We start from the raw sequence: 22,115 nt of genomic DNA on the forward strand, positions 1-22,115 counted from the left end.
CCACTTACCTCAGCCTCCCAAAGGCACGGGATTACAGGCTGAGCCACCGAGCCCGGCTATAAAGGCATTTTTTAAACAATGAATTTGAAGACAACTATGTAAAGAAAAGGGAAAAATGCTTTCTATACAACATTTAAAGAAGTGAACAAAACAAAAAACAATTTATTGCAAAATAAAAATATTTAGCATAGGGAAAAAACAGCAAGAAATAACTCAAAAATGTAATTTTTTTTAGAATGATAAAATTGTTACTTTATATTTTCTATAAAATTATTACATCTGCAAAAAATTAAGAAACAAGAATGCAAATTCCATTATCTTGCAGTCTAATAGATTATAATATTCAAAAGTAGTGTACCACATTTTCACCAAGTATTTGAAACTGGGGGAATTGCTCAATATGTTGAAAAGGAAATAAGAAATGATACTTTTTAAATTGCTAAAATAAAAGAGGTAAAAACAAAAAAAATAAGGGATAACTATAAACAAATAGGTTTATGACTTAGAATTACCCACTGGGGAAGGAAACTAAGAATACACAGAAGCTTTTAACAAACCCCATCAATTTCTCTTTGTAGCTTCTCTTTTAACTTGACTAAGTATCAAATTTTTCCTTTAGTTGGGTGTAGTGGCTCACACCTGCAATCCGAGCACATTGGGAGACCAAACTGAGAGGACTGCTTGAGCCCGAGAGATCAAGACCAGCCTAGGGAACTTAGCAAGATCTAGTCTCCTAAAAAAAAAAAATTTAAACATTACCCAGGTATGGTGGCACAGACTTGTAGTGCCAGCTACTTGGGAGGTTGAGGCGGGAGGATCGCCTGAGTCCAGGAGGCAGCGGTGAGCTGTGATCATGCCACTGCACTCTGGCTTGGGTGACAGAGTGAGACGAACAAAACAGGGGCAAGGTAAGCTGCTGCTCGGCCCACAGTAAAATGTAATTTTAAAATGTCTGGGCCGGGCTTGGTGGCTCAGCCTGTAATCCCAGCACTTTGGGAGGCCGAAGCAAGTGGATTGCCTGAGCCCACGGGTTCAAGACCAGCCCGAGCAACTTGGCAAGACCATATCTCTACAATAAATCAAAAATTAGCCAGGTGTGGTAGCGCATGCCTGTAGTTCTGGCTACTTGGAAGACTGAGGCGGAAGGATCACCGGGTTGACGCTGGGGTGGCCATGAGCGTGCCACTGCACTCCAGCATAGGCGACAGAGTAAGACTCCAATTCAAAAACAAAACAAAACAATTATTCCTTTAAACTCTGCCACCAAATATCAAGGAACTTGTCGCTTGTTGTAAACACCAAAGGTAAACAGATTCTCAGGGGAAAAAAAAGCAAGGGCCGTCTCAAGATACTTCTGTTATGAACCTTTTAAACAATATATTAATACACTCAAGAAAACAGTTCAAGAAACTTGCCTGCTTGCCTCACAGGTAAATCCAGTTGTTCCGACATAGTAATCTGGAGCAGTGTTGAAACAAAATTCAGAGACTTGTGTGCCTACAAACAAAAAGTACATTTTAAATTTCTGCAAATAAATATACTTTAAATAACAAATCAAAGGAACTTCAGTACTTTTCCACTGCATGGCTCACACAAAAGGCTCTTTATAACTTGGTTCCAGCCTTATTTCCCATTTCTCCTCTATAATGAACTTGAACAAATTTGATGACTCAAATCCTAAAACTTTTTGAATGTCTGCATTTGTCTGCATACTTCTGTAATTCCCATTAACCCCAACTAGCATTCTTGACCTATATTGGTAGTAGCAGTTCAAAAAACAATATCCTTTGTAATACCTGTTTTCCCTTTTCAGGAATATTTTCTCCACTTCCATTAAGTGGCCAGACACATACTAAACAAAAAAATAAGCTAGCTTGGGGGTGATTTCCAATGTGCTTATAATGTTTTTTTATTTGTGTTTTATTTTTTTAAGGAAATATGGTCTCACTGTGTCACCCCAGCCAGAGTGCAGCTGTGCCATCACAGCTCACTATAAATTCGACTTCTTGGGCTCAAGTGATTCCCCCCTGCAGCTGGGACCAGCCACCGTGCCCAATCAATAATGGTAATTTCTTGATATGGCTGCTGTTTTGTACAAGTGTGCTCAACCTGTAAAAATCAATGGACTGTACCTTTATGATCACTTTTCTGTATATATGTTATATTTCCATAAAAAGTTAAAAATCTGCCAAATGCAGTAGCCCACAGGTGTTAGTTATCCCAGCACTTTGGGAGGCCAAGGCAGGAGAAATGCTTCAGGTCAGGGTTTCAAGATCAGCCTGGGAAAAATAGCAAGGCCACCGTCTCTACAAAAAATTTTTTAAAAATTGTCTGGGCATGGTGGCACACATCTGTAGTCCCAGCGACTTGGGAGGCTGAGACAGAAGGATCATTTGAGTCCAGGAGGTCAAGGCTGCAATAAGCCATGATTGTGCCACTGCACTACAGCCTGGGCAAGCAGGGGAGACCTTGTCTCAAAAACAAAAGAAAGAAAAAAGTGAATCAAAGACTTCAAACATACAATAAAAGTAGGATACAAGCCGGGCTCGGTGGCTCAGCCTGTAATCCCGTGCCTTTGGGAGGCTGAGGTGAGTGGATTGCCTGAGCCCGCGGGTTCGAGACCCGCCTGGGCAGCGAGACCTCATCTCTACAATACATCAAAAAATCAGCCGGGCTTGGTAGCGCATGCCTGTAATTCCGGCTACTTGGAAGGCTGAAGCGGAAGGATTGCCTGAGCCCACAGGTTCGAGACCCACCTGGGCAGCGAGAGCTCATCTCTACAATAAATCAAAAAATCAGCCGGGCTTGGTAGCACGTCTGTAATTCCGGCCACTTGGAAGGTTGAGGCGGAAGGATCGCCGGAGCCCAGGTCGAGGCTGCGGTGGCCGGGAGCGGCCACTGCACTCCAGTCTGGGTGACAGAGTGAGACTCCAACTCAAAAAGAAAAAAAAGTAGGATACAAACTATATGATCATAATTTAATAAACACATTTATATGAATGTGAAATGGAACATACTTAGACTGAAAAAAAATATATCAAACAGAAGGAGTTAGGTGGCCGAAGGGGAGGTATGACCCCTTTTACTACTCTAACTAGATCTGAACATAGTTAACCACTGTCACTTTTTAAAAAAACATTCCTTCTATCTATGCCATTCAGCAAGACACCTTTCCTAGACTCTCCTTCTCAGGCTGCTTTACTGATTTCTCATTCTGTTCAACCTGTAAATGCTAGAACACACCAGGGCTTTTCATAGGCCATCTTCTCCACTCCCCAGATTATCTCATCCAATCCCTTTCTCTGAATACCATCTATAAGTCAAGTACATTTATTTCTAATTCAGAGCACTATAACAGATCTGCCTATTAAACCCCTACTTCGTTATCTCACAAGACTCTCAGACTTTTATCTACCTATTAGAATCTATATCCAATATCTTTATCCAAAATGTTTTGTTTTGTTTTGTTTTTTTTTAATTACAGTCTCACTCCATCTCATGGCACACTCACAGCCACCCCAGCGTCAACCTGCTGGGCTCCAGCGATCCTTCTGCCTCAGCCTTCCAAGGCTGGAACTATAGGTGCGCGCTACCATGCCTGACTAACTTTTTATTTACTGTAGAGACGAGGTCTCGCCAAGTTGCCCAGGCTGGTCTCGAACCCGCAGGCTCAGGCAATCCACTCACCTCGGCCTCCCAAAGTGCTGGGATTACAGGCTGAGCCACCAAGCTAGGCCCAAAATGGTTTTTTTTTTTTTAAATGCATCCACTTTCTCCATTCCAATTAACACCAATCCAGAAACTATCATTCCTCTTAATTTACTATTCACATCCTCAACAATTCTACATTTAGCACTCAATGATCTTTCAAAATTGTAAATTCAGCTAGTGGTGGCTCATGCCTGCAATCCCAACAATCTGGGAGGTAGAGGCGAGAGGACTGCCTGAGCCCAAGGGTTGGAGACCAGCCTGGGCAACTTGGCGAGACCTCTTATAATAAATCAAAAAATTAGCCGGATATGGTGGCGCATACCTGTAGTTCCAGCTACCTGGAAGGCTGAGGCGGAAGGATCTCCTAGGCCAGCAGGTAGAGGCTGCGGTAGCTATGGGCGTGTCACTGCACTCCTGCCTGGGCAACAGAGTGAGACTCTGATTCAAAAAAAAGAAAGTAAATCAATCCCCTTTAAGCAAACCCCTTTTTTTTGAGTCAGAGTCTCACTCTGCTGCCCAGGCTGGAGTAGATTGGCACTCTCACAGCCACTGCAGTCTTGACCTGCGGGACTCAGGCAATCCTTCCACCCCAGTCTTCCAAGTAGCTGGAACCACAGATGCGTACCACCACACCTGGATAATTTTTGATTTATTGAGACAAGGTCTCATCAAGTTGCCCAGGCTGGTCTCAACTTCTGGACTCAGGCAATCCTCTCACCTCAACCTCCCAATGAACTGTGATTACAGGTGTACGTCACTGCGCCTGGCACCAAACCTTTTAAAACTTTCTTCTGAACCTTCTAAGGCCCTGCATGAAGATTATCTTACCTCTACCTATTTCTTCAACCTCATTTTAAGAAACTCTCTCACAGGCCCCCTTCTCCCCTACCAGCCTTCTTTTGGTTCATTCAACAAGAAACATATTTAACAGATAGGAAATTACAGCTACACAGTATGATTAACTTCTAGTATCCTATAGCACTGTAGAGCAACTATAATTAACAACTTTATTATATATTTTTTCAAATAGCTTGAAGAACAGATTTTAAATGTTCCCAACCCAAAGAAATGATAAACATTTGAATATGTTAATTATACTGATCTGATTACTACACGCTTTATACATGTATCAAAATATCACACTGATGCCGGGCTCGGTGGCTCAGCCTGTAATCCCACGCCTTTGGGAGGCTGAGGTGAGTGAATTGCCTGAGCCCGCGGGTTTGAGACCCGCCTGGGCAGCGAGATCTCATTATTACACTGTTTGCATACCTAATTCCTCATGATATTTAGCATTTAAGATATTCAAAAAATTTTATTGAAAGAATTAAAAGAGACAACAAATAAATGTCTTGGAAGATATGACTGCCTAGAGACAGTGCAGAGTGATAAATGTTATTTACATTTAAGGGAGAGACAGATAAGCCCACAAAAGACACTACTAGCCACACTACTACTATGGCACTTTTTCAGGACATTTATTACAGTACATATCTTATCTTCTACATCAAATTGTGGATTCCTAGAATGGATTGCTGCAATCAGATAGTCTTAATTGTAAATCCAGGTGATGCCACTTCCTAGATTGTTAAGCCTTGAGCAAGTTGACTAAGTAAATCTAAGTCTTAATTGCAAAATGAGAATAATAAAATCTATTTCACAGGATAGTTGTAAGGAATAAATAACATACGGAAAATATTTTAGCAAATATCAAGACACACCAAATGTTATGTTCTGTATATACTCATATTTGGTAAAATCTCATCTTTCTCAGAGTATGTTCTAACATTAAGGCCCTAACAGAATATAGCCAAGTTACTCTTTAGTTCTTTAAATCATCCGTAAAACACACATGTGGTCTTGTGTATACAAACTCTTAAGGACCCAACACTGAAGTTTTTCCTTAACTTGAAACAGATTGCTTTCTATGATTGGAACCCCAGATGAAATTGGTTTATTTAGGAGTCATGCTAAAAACAAAAAAAAACCCACCACTGTTTGTACTGGATGGACACATCCACAGCTACATTATGTGAGTTAAGGCAAGCAAATATAAACTACAATAACAGAATAATGGCAACCTGGAGGAGGAATGGGTGTTGAATGGAAAGAGTACCAGGGAACTTCTAGGCCAACTAAAATGTGATATGTATCTTGGTCATGGGTGGTGGTTACCCAGAAATAACTAGGTAAAAACTAACAGCTTTGTACTATATGCAAATTATTCAATTAAAAAAAAAACTTGCTGGGCTCGGTGGCTCAGCCTGTAATCCCAGTACTTTGGGAGGCCGAGGTGAGTGGATTGCCTGAGCCCGTGGGTTCAAGACCCGCCTGGGCAACTTGGCGAGACCTCATCTCTACAATAAATCAAAAAACCAGCCGGGTGTGGTAGTGCGCGCCTGTAGTTCCAGCTACTTGGAAAGCTGAGGCGGAAGGATCGCCGGAGCCCAGCAGGTTTAGGCTGCAGTGGCCGGGAGCAGCCACTGCACTCCAGTCTGGGTGACAGAGTGAGACGCCAACTCAAAAAAAAAAAAAAAAAAACTTTTACCCAAACATTCACAGCATTAAAGGCCCTAAAGTGGTTACAACCTATATGTCCATCAACTGATAGATAAGTAAAACATGGCATATCCATATACAAGACAGAATAATATTTAGCAATAAAAAAATGATGTACATACATGCTACAACATGTATGAACCTTAAAAACATTATGCTAATATGAAAGAAGTCAGTCACAAAAGACTACATATTGTATGACTTCAACTACACGATATGCCTGGAATAGGCAAATCTATTAACAGAAAGTAGACTAGTGGTAGCCTAGGGCTGGGGTGTGGGGAGGGGTTGAATGGGGAGTGACTGCTAATGGGTATGAATTTTCTTTTTAAGGTGATGAAAATTTCTAAAGAACTCTGAATACACTAAAAACTACTTACTTGCATACTTAAATGTGTGAACTAAACAGTTATTTTTTAAAAATCAACAACATTGAACTATGAAAATAAGCATTTACCACTTTTTAAACTTTATTCACTGCCTTAAAAAAAAAAAAACACACATAGGACAACCCCCTCAGGTCCCCTCCCGCTCTGGGAGCTTTTCTGTCCTTCAGTAAATGCTGCTTAAAACACACACACACACACACAGTTATAAAATTTAAAAGTACAACTGGACCGGTGGGGTGGCTCACACCTGTAATCCCAGCACTTTGGGAGGCCGAGGCGAGAGGATTGTTTAAGTCCATGAGCTCCGAGACCAGCCTAGACAACATAGTGAGACCTTGTCTCTACAAAAAAAAAGTTAAAAAAAATTAGTCAGACATGGTGGCATGCACCTATAGTCCCAGCTACACCGGAGGCTGAAGCAAAAGGATCGCCTGAGCCCAGGAGGTCAAGGCAGCAGTAACCGTGACCATGCCAATGCACTCTCCCTGGGCGACAAAGTGAGACCCCCAACTCAAAAGATTAAAAATTTAAATTTAATGTTTTAAAACAAACGCAATTAGGCCAGGCACAGTGCTCATGCTTTTAATCCCAGCATTTCGGGAGGCCAAGGTGAGAGGATTGCCTAAGCCTACGGGTTCAAGACCAGCCTGGGCAACTTGGCGAGACCTCATTTCTACTACAATAAATCAAAAAATTAGCCAGGAGTGGTGGCGCATGCCTGTAATTCCAGCTTCTTAGAAGGCTGAGGCAGAAGATCGACTGAGCCCAGCAGGTCAAGGCGGCAGTGGCCTAGGCGACAGATTGAGACTCCAACTAAAAAAAATGAAAAATAAAAAAATCAAAAGTGCAATTAATGAAAAACCATGCTCAGGAAGAAAATATATTTCTGATGGGGACAGCAAGAGCAAACTTAACTGGGATCTATCTAGCTGTCCCATACAAATTTCCACCCATCCAAAATCCCTAAGGCAAGAGGACTTATATTCTCCCAAAGGTAACAAATAGAGCAATTCTAAATAACAGACATCAGAATTTCAAGAAAATTAAAGTGGAATGTAGATTATCCTGTGGCTGGGGGCTGAATGGGGGGATAAATTGTAAACTAGTACAAGGGATACTTATTAAAGTGATGAAAATACTAGAGAGATCTACTAAAAATCATTAACTGCCAATTAAAACCGATGAACTTTATGTATGTAAATTATATTTCAATGAAGTTTAAAATGGGGAAAAAAGACCTTAGATTTGTACAATTATAAAACACAGATCAGATAAAAGACATAATTCATTCACCCTTCAAATGAGTAAAACCATTCTTTTAAGCACTGGTTGATCCCTTTTTTTTTTTTTTGAGTTGGAGTCTCACTCCGTCGTCCAGACTGGAGTGCAGTGGCCGCTCCCGGCCACCGCAGCCTCGACCTGCTGGGCTCCAGCGATCCTTCCGCCTCAGCCTTCCAAGAAGCTGGAACTACAGGCGCGTGCTACCACACCCGGCTAATTTTTTGATTTATTGTAGAGATGAGGTCTCACCAAGTTGCCCATGCGGGTTTCGAAACCGCGGGCTCAGGCAATCCACTCACCTCAGCCTCCCAAGGTGCGGGATTACAGGCTGAGCCTCTGAGCCCGGCTAATCCCTTAATAACTTTCTGGCATTCCTGGGTATAGCAAACTATGACATATTAAAAAGAACTCTTCACATTTATATGGCAATTTAAAAAATAAACTAGTAAAAATATCACTAGCATCAATTTTAATCACAAAACCCTTTAAATTTGGGTAATTATCGTTTTTTTTTTTGTTGTTGTTGTTGTTTTTTTTGACTAGGAGTCTCACTCTGTTGCCCAGGCTGGAGTGCAGTGGCTTGCTCACAGCCACCACAGCCTCGACCTGCTAGACTTAGGTGATCCTTCAGCCTCAGTCTTCCATGTAACTATAACTACAGACGCCTGCCACCACACCCAGCTAATTTTTTGATTTATTATAGAAGCGAGGTTTCGCCAAGTTGCCCAGGCTGGTCTCGAACCCCTGAGCTCAGGCAATCCTCTTGCCTCCGCCTCCCCAAGTGCTAGGATTACAGGTATGAACCACTGTGCCTGGCAATTATGGTATTGCCAACAGCTTGGCAAACATCAATATAAACCTCAGAAGACGCTACAACAGATCTCTTACATGAGTTAAGTACAGGGCTGCCAACAAAAGTATACACATTTTAAGAGACATTACCTATGTATTACTTTTAGTTTGCTGTAATCAGAAGTGTCTGCATGCTAATGGAACCACTTTGAGCACCTCTTGTAATTGCTAAGACAAATGACTTGTATTCTTATTTTGTGATCAGTATATATTATTACAATTTTAATAGTTTTATCCTTTCTTAAAATAAGTGTACATTTTTTGGCATCTTCTGTATAAATGTAACTTCTGGATGCTGGCACTAATTTTAAGCCCAATCCTCTCTTCAAGCTTCTGGATTCTAGAAGCAGAAGTGAAGCAACAGATGAGTCATTACACATCATTAATTAGGGCAAAAACTCCTAATACTCTAGTTTAAAATCTCCTAACCATAACACAAAACCAACTTTCTAGACAACTTAGAACCTTCTTATTATCTGTTATCTACCCAGACAATTTCAACATTCCCCCTTAATCCATTCACCAAAATTCTCAACAGTTCCAATTCCATGCTCTACCTCCTTTAACTCCCCGTCCCTTACTAGTACTCACAATGAGCCAGAATCTACAGAGAAAACTAAAAACCACTATAAGGTTATGTCGGGAGTTTAATTGGACTAATTAGTAAACTTTCAAATTACAACCTAAAGGACTTGAACCTAGAGACGAAGAGAAAAGATTTTATACGGGAAAAGTGTGAACTTTCTGAAAGTTCTTACATGATCAGACCTATGCTATAGGAAGATGAAGTCTTGAAGCAGTATGAAGGATATAGTTCAAGGGTTGATGACTATAAAACAAAAATGACAGGAGAATCGTTTGAGCCCAGGAGGCCAAGTAACACTGAGCTATGATCATGCCACTGTACTCCAGCCTGAGTGACAGTGAGACCTTGTTTCAAAAAATAATTAAAAGATAAACATAAACTATCAAGGAACTTAATCAGAAGCAAGTAGACATTTTCACATAAAGCATGCAAGAAAGCAGCATTTCTGCCAATCCAACCATTTTATAGCACATTAAGCTTAAGAACTAAGGGTTTAAATGGCTCCTAGGTAAGCCTTCTAATTCCACTTAGGGCATTTTTCTTGGCTTCTAGTATAACGGGGAGGAGTTATTGATCCTGAGATCATATCCACCTTAACCAAAGTCAAATTTAATAGTATCCTCATCAAAAACGAACACATAGCTCATTACTGTCCTGATCACATGTATTGTGAGGGCCACTGACATGGTGATTATGGAGCTCCAGAAAGGCAGTAATCATGAATTTCTTTGCATCTACTAACTACTTATTAGCTCAATGCCTAGCCTACAGACATTTGCTGTTAAAGGAATCAGACTGGGAACTATCATTCAGAATAAGTATTTTCCAAAAAAATTTCCTGGCATTATATTTAAAACCTAAGTTCAAATATAAGCTTCACAAGAGTCAGGACTTTCTCTTGCATACAGTGTTGGATCCCCAGCATTAAGAATGGTATCAGTCACATGAGAGGAACTCAAATTTTTTTTAGATAACAGAAAAAATTATTTGTTCAGTGTCTACTCTCAGTTAACATTCCATAGTTCAAACTATATATATATATATATTTTTTTTTTTTTTGAGTTGGGGGTCTCACTCTGTCACCCAAAACAGAGTACAGTGGCAAGATAATGGTTCACCACAGCCTCAACCTCCTGGGCTCAAAGCAACCTTCCTGCCCTAGCTTCCCAAAGTGCTTGGATTATAAGTGTGAGGGGCCAAAAAATATATATCGGATCTAAAGATCTTATTCCCACCATAGCTAAACAAGTTCAAAGTCAGTTAACTTCAGAGTAGAAGGGACAGTTAGTAATCGCCTAATTCAAGTAAAATTAAAATAAAATGTAAGAGAATATAAGATTTGGTGTTAAAAAGATGAGCTGTAAGTTAACACAGAATCATAGAAGGTAAGAGTAGCTGGGTTCGGTGGCTCAGCCTATAATCCCAGCACTTTGGGAGGCCAAGGCGAGTGGATTGCCTGAGCCCGCAGGTTCGAGACCAGCCTGGGCAACTTGGTGAGACCTCATTTCTATCATAAATCAAAAATTAGCCGGGTGTGGTAGCGTACACCTACAGTTCCAGCTACTTGGAAGGCTGAGGTGGAAGGATCGCTGGAACCCAGCAGGTTGAAGCTGTGGTGGCCGGGAGCATGCCACTGCACTCCAGTCTGGGCAACAGAGTAAGACTCCAACTCAAAAAAAAAAAAAAGAAGAAGGTAAGAGGGAAAGGTCAAGTAAGCTGCAACACGGGGAAAAGCTTCCTGGAAAAAAATGGCATTTAAAATGGGCTTGAAGAAATTTAAGGACAGTAAAATTTTAGTTATACATAAGAACTTAACAGAGCATGAGTAAAGGTTTGCATACAGAAAGAACACTGGCAGCTAAAGCAGGAAAAAAGCCAAGAGATTGCTGTCTTATTATTATAATCTGCCAAAAATCTCCAAATGTTTTTTATCTTTATCTTACAAATAAAGAAACAAGTATTTCTGAGAGAATATATGCATGTACATGTGTAGGAAATGCCAGTCTTTGTATCCTCAAGATCAAATAAGTCTCTGGAACATAATAAACACTCGAGTGTTTATTAAGTGAATAAATACCAAATGTCACATATTTTAGATTACCTAAACAAAAGTACTTTTAAAATCCCACTTCTAAATATACGAGTCAACTGATCTCCAGAGTATAGCATTTACAGAAGTGACAGAACACTGTAACAGAATTCTAATATTCTTAACATCTACCACTCAGGTTCTTAATTCTTTTTTCATTCAACAAATATCTGACTAGGCACAGTGGCTCATGCCTGTTATCTCAGCACTTTGAGAGGCCAAGGCAGGCGGACTCCTTGAGCCCAAGAGTTCGAGACCAGGCTGGGAAACATAGCAAGACATCATCTCTACAAAAAAATCAAAAACTTAGCCAGGAGTGGTGGGTCATGCCTATAGTCCCAGCAACTTGGGGCTGAGACAGGAAGATCACTTGAGCCCAGGAGTTTCAGGCTGTAGTAAGCTGTGATTGTGCCAATGCACTCCAAACCATAAATAAAAGACACAAACCAAACAAACAAAACACCAGCCTAGGCAACAAAGTGATAGCTCATTTTTACAAAAAAATCAAAAAATTAGCCGGGAATGGTGGTGCATGTCTGTCGTCCCAGCTACTTGGGAGGCTGAGGTGAAGGATCACCTGAGCCCAGGAGGTCCAGGCTGCAGTGATCATGATCATGCCACTGCACTCCAGCTTGAATGAGAGTGTGAACCTGACTCAAAAAACAAAAAACACCTACTGAGAGCCTAGTATGTGCCTGGCACTGTACTTACAATTGTACTCATTTTCATGTGACAATAATGTATCCACTAGTAATTTCAGTGAGCAAAGCATCATTTTTCATTCAGATGTACAATTATTAAGATGCAGACTAAGGTAGGAAACAAGCTGTATGGCACCTTGACTTTGTTAATCATCTGGCACATATATAACAGTTCAAATAATATGGAAGGACTTATAGGTGCTAAACATTTTCCTAAATATTTTACATGCATCACCTCATTCAATTCACTTAACACAATGACATAGATATTAGCAGTATCTTCCTTATATACATAAGATAATTGGTGCAAGCCAGGTTCGGTGGCTCAGCCTGTAATCCGCGCCTTTGGGAGGCTGAGATGAGTGGATTGCCTGAGCCCGCGGGTTCAAGACCTGCCTGGGCAGCGAGACCTCATCTCTACAATAAATCAAAAAATCAGCCGGGCGTGGTAGCGCATGCCTGTAATTCCAGCTACTTGGAAGGCTGAGGCGGAAGGATCGCCGGAGCCCAGCAGGTGGAGGCTGCAGTGGTCGGGAGCGGCCACTGCACTCCAGTCTGGGTGACAGAGTGAGACTCCAACTCAAAAAAAAAAAAAGATAACTGGTGCATAGAGGTTAAATAACTTTCCTAAGATCCCCCAACTAGCACAGAACTCTTCAGTGGTTAACGTAAATAAAATGATTAAAGAGCTTTCAAGTGTATTTTCAAGAACATTCGTACCTTTCAACTGTTTTCTACAATCTCCAAGGCAAAGTTTTCTACATGAAGATATTCAGAATTGATAATATGTTCCAAAAATTTAACAGTGGTCCAAAAAACCACCCCCCTTACTAACATAAGGCCAGGTGTAGGGGCTCATGCTTGTAATCCCAGCACTTTGGGAGGCTCAGGTAAGAGAAACCACTGAAGCCAGATGTTTGAGACCAGCCAGGGTAACACAGTAAGACCCCCATCTCTAAAAAAAAAATTAGGTGGGTGTGGTCACACGCACCTGTAGTACTAGTTACTCAAGAGGCTGAGGCAAGAGAATTACTGAAGCCCAGGAGCTCAAGGTTACAGCGAGCTGTAATCACAACACTGTACTCCAGTCTGGGTAAGAGTGTGAGACCTTGTTTCAAAAACAAACAAAACAACTAACATACTACACAGCCAGTCAGTGGGAAACACTATGTGCGATGTACCTTGAAAATATCTACCAAAAATTGAGTCCTTAGGCCAGGCACAGTGGCTCACACCTGTAATCCCAGCACTTTGAGAGGCCAAGGCGAGAGGAGTGCTTGAACCCAGGAGTTCAAGACCAGCCTGGATAACATAGTGAGACCTTGTCTCTACAAAAAACTTTAAAAATTAGCCAGGCATGGTGACATGTGTCTATAGTCCCAGCTACTTGGGAGGCTGAGGGGGCAGAATCGCTTGAGCCCAGGAGGTCAAAGCTACAGTGAGCCATGTGTGTGCCACCGCACTCCAGCCTGGGGGACAAAGAACAACTCAAAACAAAAAACAAAAAAGGTCAGCCAGGCGAAGTGGCTCAACCTGTAATCCCAGCACTTTGGGAGGCAGAGGCAAGAGGACTGTCTGAGCCGGGGCTTCGAGACCAGCCTGGGCAACTTGGTGAGACCTCATCTCTACAATAAATCACAAAAACTAGCCAAGCATGGAGGCGTGCATCTATAGTTCCAGCTATCTGGAAGGCTGAGGCAGAAGGATCACCTAAACCCAGCAGGTCGAGGATGCAGTGGCTGTGAGCACACCACTGTACTCCAGCCTGGGTGACAAGAGTGAGACGCCAGCTCAAAAAAAAAGGCCGGGCGTAGTAGCTCATGACTATAATCCCAGTACTTTGGGAGGCTGAGGTGAGAGGATTGCCTGAGTCCACAGGTTCAAGACCAGCCTGGGCAACTTGGTGAGACCCCATCTGCACAATAAATACAAAAATTAGCCGGGCGTGGAGACATGAACCTATAGTTCCAACTACTTGGAAGGCTTGAAGCAGAAGGATCACCTGAGCCCAGCAGGTTGAGGCTGCAGTGGCCAGGTCATGCCACTGCACTCCAGCCTCGGTGACAGAGCGAAACTCCTACTCAAAAAAAAAAAAAAAAAAAAGTCCTTACTGTGATCTATAACAATCTAATAAAGCCAGGCTTGGTGGGTCAACCTGTAATCCCAGCACTTTGGGAGGCCGAGGTGAGTGGATTGCCTGAGCCCACGGGATCAAGAACAGCCCGGGCAACTTGGCAAGATCTTATCTCTACAATAAATCAAAAATGAGCCAGGCATGGTAGCGTGTGCCTGTAGTTCCAGCTACTTGGAAGGCTGAGACGGAAGGATCACTGATGCCCATCAGATCAATGCTGGGGTGGCTATGAGTGTGCCACTGCACTTCAGCCTGGGTGACAGAGTACAGCTCCAACTCGGAAAAAAAAAAACAACCCTTATAAAATGTTCTTAATTTTATCTATATGTAATATATTTTAAAAAATAAATAGCCCAAACATCTTTGAGGTGGGGGGGTGGTATAACAGAGCTAAAGCCTATACTGTTATTTATTATGACAAAAGTCAGTAAATATAGCCAAAGATTAGCAAATCAAAGAATAATAGTAACAAAGGATAGCAATTCCTGACCTCATGAAATGTAATACTACAGCAAAGAAAGCAAAAATAATTAAAATAAGGTCAGGTGCAGTAGCATAAACCTGTAGTCCCAACTACTCAAAAGGCTGACTAGAGGAATGCTTGAGACCAGGAGTTCAAGTCTATGAATAGCCACTGCACTCCAGTCTAGGCAACAAAGTGAAATCTTTTCTCCAAAAAAATAAAAATTAAAAATAAGTAAAATATGTATGACAAATCAGTGTTATAAAGAAAAATAAATGAAAGTCTGGATCATGGAACAATGTGTTAATAAAAGAAAAAAAATGACAGGAGTAGGAAATATGGTAGTCAGCGAACTCTTCAGTGATAAGCAAACATTTGAATAGGAACGGAAGTGAGAGAACAAGTCAGGTAGACAAATGAGTGAAAGAAGTTCCAAATAGTATAACAGTTAAGAGCAAAGACTCTGAGGCAGAAGCAATGTTTTGTTTTGAAACTATCCACACTATAAATACTTTAATAACATTTACAATTCTTACAGAGTCAATGATTATTTCACTTAGCAAAGAGATTCATTCAAATATCAATGATCTTTTTCTTTTAACTAAATGAACCAAAACACAGCTTCAGTGGAATGAGACACATCATGGAATGATTCCTTCATCAATTCCTCCAAAGCAAGAGCCTCTCCGAAATAAAATGTTACTTCCTCATTCTTACTATATTCAAGACTTTATCTGGGACCTGTTTCCTAAATCAAGGTTCTGCCACAGGAAAGTAGAGCAAAAAGTATTTAAATGGAAGAAGGAGAGGAAGGAAGCAGTGTATTAAAATGGAATGAAGATTAGAGATTAGAGTAAATATTATAATAGAAAAGTTACCTTAGGAAAGTTTCTAAAACATCTAAGTATAATAATTGAAAGAAATTTACAAAATGTAAATGGCTAACAATTATAGAAATAAAAGCCAGGCAAAAAATTTTATTTGAGACTGGTAAAGCGTTCACTGTTCCACAGTATTCTAAAACATCAAGCTTAATGATTAAGTTAAAAAGGATTTAAATATTATTTTGATCATTTGTTTGCCTTCCAAAAATTAGCTTGTGACAATACCCTAGGTCTCTATTACAAGATGAGGTATTACATATAACCAGACATGTAATACCTGCTTGAGGAATAAATGAATTTCAAATTTTCAGGAAGTATTTATTCAAGTTTTGTACAAGAAAACAAATTTTTTCACGTAATTTTAAAAATTAATAATTACACATAAGTATATTTAGTCAAAATAACGTGCCATTACAGCAAAGTCATGGTAGAAATGACTACGGCAAAACAATGTTCATCTTAATCATTGTCTACCACAAATCAAAATAATAAATTATCTATAACTCCCTCCACAGCTTAATAATGGTTCAAAGTGGAAATTTTTTTCAGCTCCCTATTTTATATTCAAAAGCAATCTAAGCTCCTCTCAAGGTGACTTTGAGTCTACAAATCTGAGCATGTAATCATCACTTAATATAGTATAATAATGATCGACTTAATTTATTTTGAAGTAATTTTACTTTAAATTTGTCTAAACTCTGTGGGTGGTCTTCTTGATGTGTAAGTTCCCTGAGGACAGAGATCTTTAGTACAGTACTGAACACTGAAAATGTTCAATTAGTATTTCTGCTGTTTCTGGTAAGTCAATATAAGGAATGTTTTTTAAATTATTTACCTGCCATCTAAGAAAACCATAAAATAACTGAATTTGTTTTAAAGTGGGACTTCTTTTTTAGTTAAAAAATGTAAGCTAAACCTCACTAAAGCTGGTAGATTCAGTAGTATACTAACAGAGTTACTAACTGGCATAGAAGTTAGTGGCCCTTTTAAGAAGGCTTTAAGATACTGATCACTAATATATAAATAAGCCTGCTAAAGTTGAGAAACAAAGAATGACGCCTAAGATAGTACAATAAAAGTACATGTAACACAAAGTCGTTTTTCTAAGGAGTGGTCCTGCAAAAGTATGGGGTAAAAAGAAACCAACCCCTAGCGAGTGTAATATATGAACTGATATGGAGCTTGGCACGTTTCAAGGTACTCAGACTTACATTACCTCACTTGACAGTCACAGCAACCCTATAGTGTAATTTTATGAATGGGAAAAACTCAGGATCAAGAGGTTAAGCCACTTGCCCAAGGTCACTCAGGAAGTCAGGTGCACTTCACCTGATCCTTTCCGCCACATAACCTAACCTCTCCGACTGAGGCACTATGACAGCCGAAAAACAGGGATCAGACTCGTGGATATCCCGCACTCCCCCTGCCATGACAAGGAGGTGCGGGCTGGCCTCTGAAAGCTTTCCCTAACAACTCGACCAGACAGGAGGAAGTTGTGCCCGACAGGCCGGCCACGGACCGACCCGGCGAAGTGACAAGGCTGACAGACTCTGCCCCCCATGGACCAGTCGACATTCCCAGGAGCCCCTCCAGACCCGGCGCCGGCGAGACTGGTCTGGGAAGCGTCTGAAAACCCTCCCAGTGAGTTTCGCCCCCTCCTGGGCGCGGGGACGAGCAGGGAATGAGCCAGAGCCGGCCACCCGAGCCGGCCATGTGTCCAGCCCGTCACGCCCGCCTTGCCTCCGGCGGCTCCTCATGCCTCAACCGCGGCCAGAGGCCCAACCCGGGATGCGACGCAAAAGCAGCCTAGGCGGCAGCCACCACCACACCACACCGAGGCGCCCGGCGTGGCACTCGTCGTCAGATATCCGCCCCACCCCTCCAGCTGGGCCCTTGAACGACGCCGACCGCGCCTCTGGCCAGGCCCGGGGCTCGGCCTGCCACAGTCAGTCTGCCCGCCGCCGCCGCCGCCGCCGCCGCCACCGCCACCGCCAGCCCGGCGTCCTTACTTCATTGAGCTGGCGCTCCGCGGCCTCACGCAGGGCTGGGTCCATGGTGCCCCGCAGGGCCTCGATAATGGTATTGGGGTCCATCGCAGCGCGGACTCGGTCAAACCCGGGACTCGGGTACTACAGGGCCAGAAATAGCGCCACTCACTGCGCACATGGACCCGCCGCGCTCCGCAGCGGCAACCGGCGCGAAAGGAAAGAGAAGCGCCAAGGCCCCGGATAGAACCTCTTCGTCTCGGCGTGGAGGCGGGAGATGTTCCGGCCACTTCCTGTCGGCGCGCCCGCGGAGCACCTTGGGAGATGTAGTCCACAGACCCTGCTCGCAGCCCACGTGGCTGTCTGAGCTGTCGCTCCCAGACAAGTATTACTGTTCAAAAAGCGAAAATGCTCAAATTCTACAGAAAGAAAATTAAAACAATCAGTTACAAAGATTTCGCATATATGTTTATGGTGACCATAAAGGGAATCTGATACAATGTGTGGTGCAATCCATTGCCAGTAGCTGTGTAATTGAAGGAAACTTTCAGAAAAGCAATTTGAGATGTTTTTAAATGCCATAAAAACATTTATACTGTTTGACTCAGTAGTACCATTTATGAGACCTATCCTAAGAAAATAGCACAGAAAATTAAATGTGCTTTATGTGTGAAGGGTATTTACAATATTACATATTTGTAGTTACCAAACACTGAAAGTATGGCTTTTTATTGAATATACAAATTTTAGTTGGGGCTTCCTATAAATCACCTCTAAAACGCAGAGCAAAAGTATAATCCCTGTTAAAACACCTTCCTAGCAGGGCATGGTGGCTTGCATCTGTAATCCCAGCTACTTGGGAGGTCATCGCAGAAGGAGCACTTGAGACCAGGGGTTCAAGGCTGTGTTCTGATACTGCCTGTGAATAGTTACTGCACACTAGTCTGGGCAATGTAGTGAGACCCCCATCTCGTAAAATAAAAAAATTTTTTAAATTATCTTCTTCAAACCAGTCAAAGAAACAATTTCCATTTCAGAAAGGTTAACTAACTTGCCCAGGGTCACTTAGTAAGAGATTTTACCCAGGAGTTCTGTTTTCAAACTTTTCATTCTCTCCACTGAATCTCTCTGCCTCTCAAGAGAAACGTCAAACAGTATGGGAATGGTTCAGCAAATTACACAAATCCAGTCAATTAAATATTTCACAGTCATTAAAAATTACAAGTATGGGGGGGCAGCGGCATGGTGGTTCATACCTGTAATCCCAGCATTTTGGGAAGACAAGGTGGGAAAATTGCTTGAACCCAGGAGTTTGAGACCAGCCTATGCAATACAGCGAGACCTTGTCCTTATTAATAGGTAGGAAGGAAGGAAGGAAGGAAGGCAGGCAGGCAGGCAGGCAGGTCTCGGTGGCTCAGCCTGTGATCCCTGCACTTGGAGGCCGAGGCGAGTGAATTGACTGAGCCCGCGGGTTCAAGACCAGTCCGGGCAAGTTGGTGAGACCTTGTCTCTACAGTAAATAAAAAATTAGCCTGGTGCGGTAGGGCGCGCCTGTAGTTCCGGGTACTTGGAAAGCTGAGGCGGAAGGATCACCGAAGCCTAGCAAGTCGAGGCTGGGATGGCCGTGAGCAAACCACTGCACTCCAGCCTGGGTGACGGAGTGAGACTTCAACTCAAAAAACAAAACAAAACAAAAAACTACCCGGGTGTGGTGGTGTGTACCTGTAGTCCCAGTTACTTGGACGACTGAGGTGGGAGGATAGCTTAAACTCAGGAGATCAAGGCTGCGGTAAGTGGTGATTGTGCCACTGTACTGCAACCTGGGCGACAGTGAGACGCCTACCTAAAAAAACAAAATTACAAATATATACCTGTAGCAACAAGGAAGTATTTATATAAGGATACAGGTTTGTAACATGGACAAAGAGTAGAAAGTAAGGTTAGCAGAAGAAACTAATTGGTTTTCTAGAATGGTGAGATTTGGGGTAATTTCTTTTCCTAAATGTTATTGTTATTATAATACTCAATAACAGATATACTTAAAATTAATTGTAAGGCTTCAAATGCAATTTGTTAAATGATCACTTATTGTTTTGATTTACAAAAATACAGAACGAGGCACAAAAACCTTTTCTTGGACTAGAGTCTTTGCAATATTAATACCTTGTTTATGCCAGTCACTGTGTGCCTGGAAGTGAGATATAATTATTCCTAGGTTACGAATGAAGAACCCAAGGATCAGACAGGCTACTTGAATTGTGAAAGTCATAAAGTTTCCATTATAATAGCCTGTAGAAAACTCTTCAATTGTACTAATACAATCTGTTGAAGAATTTTCCTCTCCCTGTCCCACGCCCCAAAGGGAGGGCCTTAAAGACAGAATTATGTTAGGTTTTTTTTTTCTTTTTTTTTGAGTTGGAGTCTCACGCCATCACCCAGACTGGAGTGCAGTGGCCGCTCCCGGCCACCGCAGCCTCAACCTGCTGGGCTCCAGCGATCCCTCCGCCTCAGCCTTCCAAGTAGCCAGAATTACAGGCACGCGCTACCACGCCCGGCTAGTTGTTGTTGTTGTTTTTGTTTTGTTTTTTTTTATTGTAGAGATGAGGTCTCGCCAAGCTGCCCAGGTGGGTCTCGAACCCATGGGCTCAGGCAATCCACTCACCTCAGCCTCCCAAAGCACGGGATTACAGGCTGAGCCACCGAGCCCGGCTAGAATTATGTTTTATCCACCTTTAAGAGCTTGAATGTCTCCTTTGAGTTTAATAAATATTTTAGTGAATAAATTTTAAAAAATGAATACATTAGTAATGACTAATTTTTCACAATTCGAAAGCCAGTCCTCTCTCCAATATTACACATCCATTTTAGATTCCAGTGTGGTTTTGGATGATTCAAGTGCATTACATTTATTGTGCACTTTATTTCTATTATTACTACATTGTAATATATAATGAAATAATTATGCAACTCACCATAATGCAGAATCAGTGGGAACCCTGAACTTGTTTTCCTGCAACTAGACAGTCCCATCTGAGGGTGATGGGAGACCGTTACACCTGAAGGGTGTTGCTTATGTCCAGTCTGCTCCATAATCTCATTTTGGTTGCTGTCACTGCAGAAAACCCTGCTTCACCAAGATAGGATGTTGGAAATGGAAACAGGCTTTTCAGTGCTGATCAGACAGGAGGCGGAGCTCAGGCAGTAATGTGAGTGATGGAAAGCGGCAGTAAATACAGATAAAACTTCACTGACTGGCAGCTCACCTCCTGCTGTGCAGCCCGGTTCCTAACAGGGCGCAATCCAGTACCTATCCATGTCCCAGGGGTTGGATACCCCTGACATAGAACATCTTCATGATCCCTTCCCAGTCAACCCACATATGTGTAGCCCCCAGCTACAAACATCCACCGATGTGCTTTGTACCCTTATGGATTAGATTTCCTTTCTTAGAATTTCATATTAATAGAATTATTCAGTAAGTACTTCTCATGTCAGCACAATGTTTCTGAGATTATTTTCATGACATTGATTGTGTCAGGAGTTTAATCTTTGTTGGTAAATGGTAGACCATTTACTTGATATACAATTATCCATTTAACTGTTGAGGGACACGGGTTGTTTCTAGTGTTTAGCTACACGAGTAAAGCCAATATGTATATTTGTGTATAAAAGTCTTTGTGCAAATATGTACTTTCATATTTTCTCTGGTAAATAGCTAGGAGTAGAATGGCTGGTTTGCATTGTAAATTATATGCAACTTTGTAAGAAACTGCCAAACTGTTTTTCAAATTTGTTGTACAATTTTACATTCCCATCAGCAACTTATGGGCATTCTGTTATTACACATTTTCACCAACAGTTGAAATTCTCAGTCTTTTTAAGTGTATCCGAGGGAGTGAATTTGTAGTGGTATGTCATTATTCACAACACGTATTACTCTGATGACTAATGATGTTGAACATCCTCTCATGTGCTATTGGCCATTTGTATCATCTTTTGTAAAGTGTCTGTTTCAATATTCCGCCTGTTTTTAAAACCAGATTTGCCTGGGCACGGTGGTTAATGCCTGTAATCCAGCACTTCGGGAGTCTGAGGCAGGGGGATCCCTTGAGCCTAGAAGTTCAAGTGCAGCCTAGGCAGCATAGTGAGACCTTGTCTCTACAAAAAATAAAAAATAAAATAAAATTAGCTGAGTATAATGACAAATGCCTGTAGCCTTAGCTAAACAGGAGGTAAGGCAGAAGAATCACCTGAGTCCAGGAAGTCGAGGCTGTAGTGAACTTTGATCCTGCCACTGCACTCCAGCCTGGGTGACAGAGTGAGAATGAACAAAAATAAGTAAAATTAAATAAATAAATAAAACTGGATTGTTGCTTTTCTGTTACTGAGTTGTGGAAAATTGAATACAATTCTTTTTGTCACACTTCTGTATTGGGGTTATATTCTTTCACTCTCTGTCTTGCCTTTTCATTTTCTTTTTT

The 22,115-nt window shown here is 41.7% G+C and overlaps 1 protein-coding gene across 2 annotated transcripts in view; it reads right to left on the reverse strand.

The window, feature by feature from the left end:
* The window catches only part of IPO7 (importin 7), a 61,764-nt gene extending 43,880 nt beyond the window's left edge, over positions 1–17,884 (reverse strand). The window contains exons 1-2 of one of the 2 annotated variants that reach the window (XM_008054553.1): positions 17,659–17,884; positions 1,416–1,497 (exon numbers count right to left, since the gene is read on the reverse strand). In XM_008054553.1, the coding sequence (XP_008052744.1) occupies positions 1,416–1,497; positions 17,659–17,742 (166 nt within the window). In that variant the 5' untranslated portion in view covers positions 17,743–17,884. The remainder of the gene's footprint in view (positions 1–1,415; positions 1,498–17,658) is intronic. The other variant, XM_021710646.1, reaches the window with a different exon arrangement.
* Positions 17,885–22,115: the final 4,231 nt, after the last annotated feature.

Source organism: Carlito syrichta, unplaced genomic scaffold (assembly GCF_000164805.1).
Source record: "Carlito syrichta isolate Samal-C Ts95f unplaced genomic scaffold, Tarsius_syrichta-2.0.1 Scaffold296499, whole genome shotgun sequence".
NCBI lineage: Eukaryota > Metazoa > Chordata > Mammalia > Primates > Tarsiidae > Carlito > Carlito syrichta.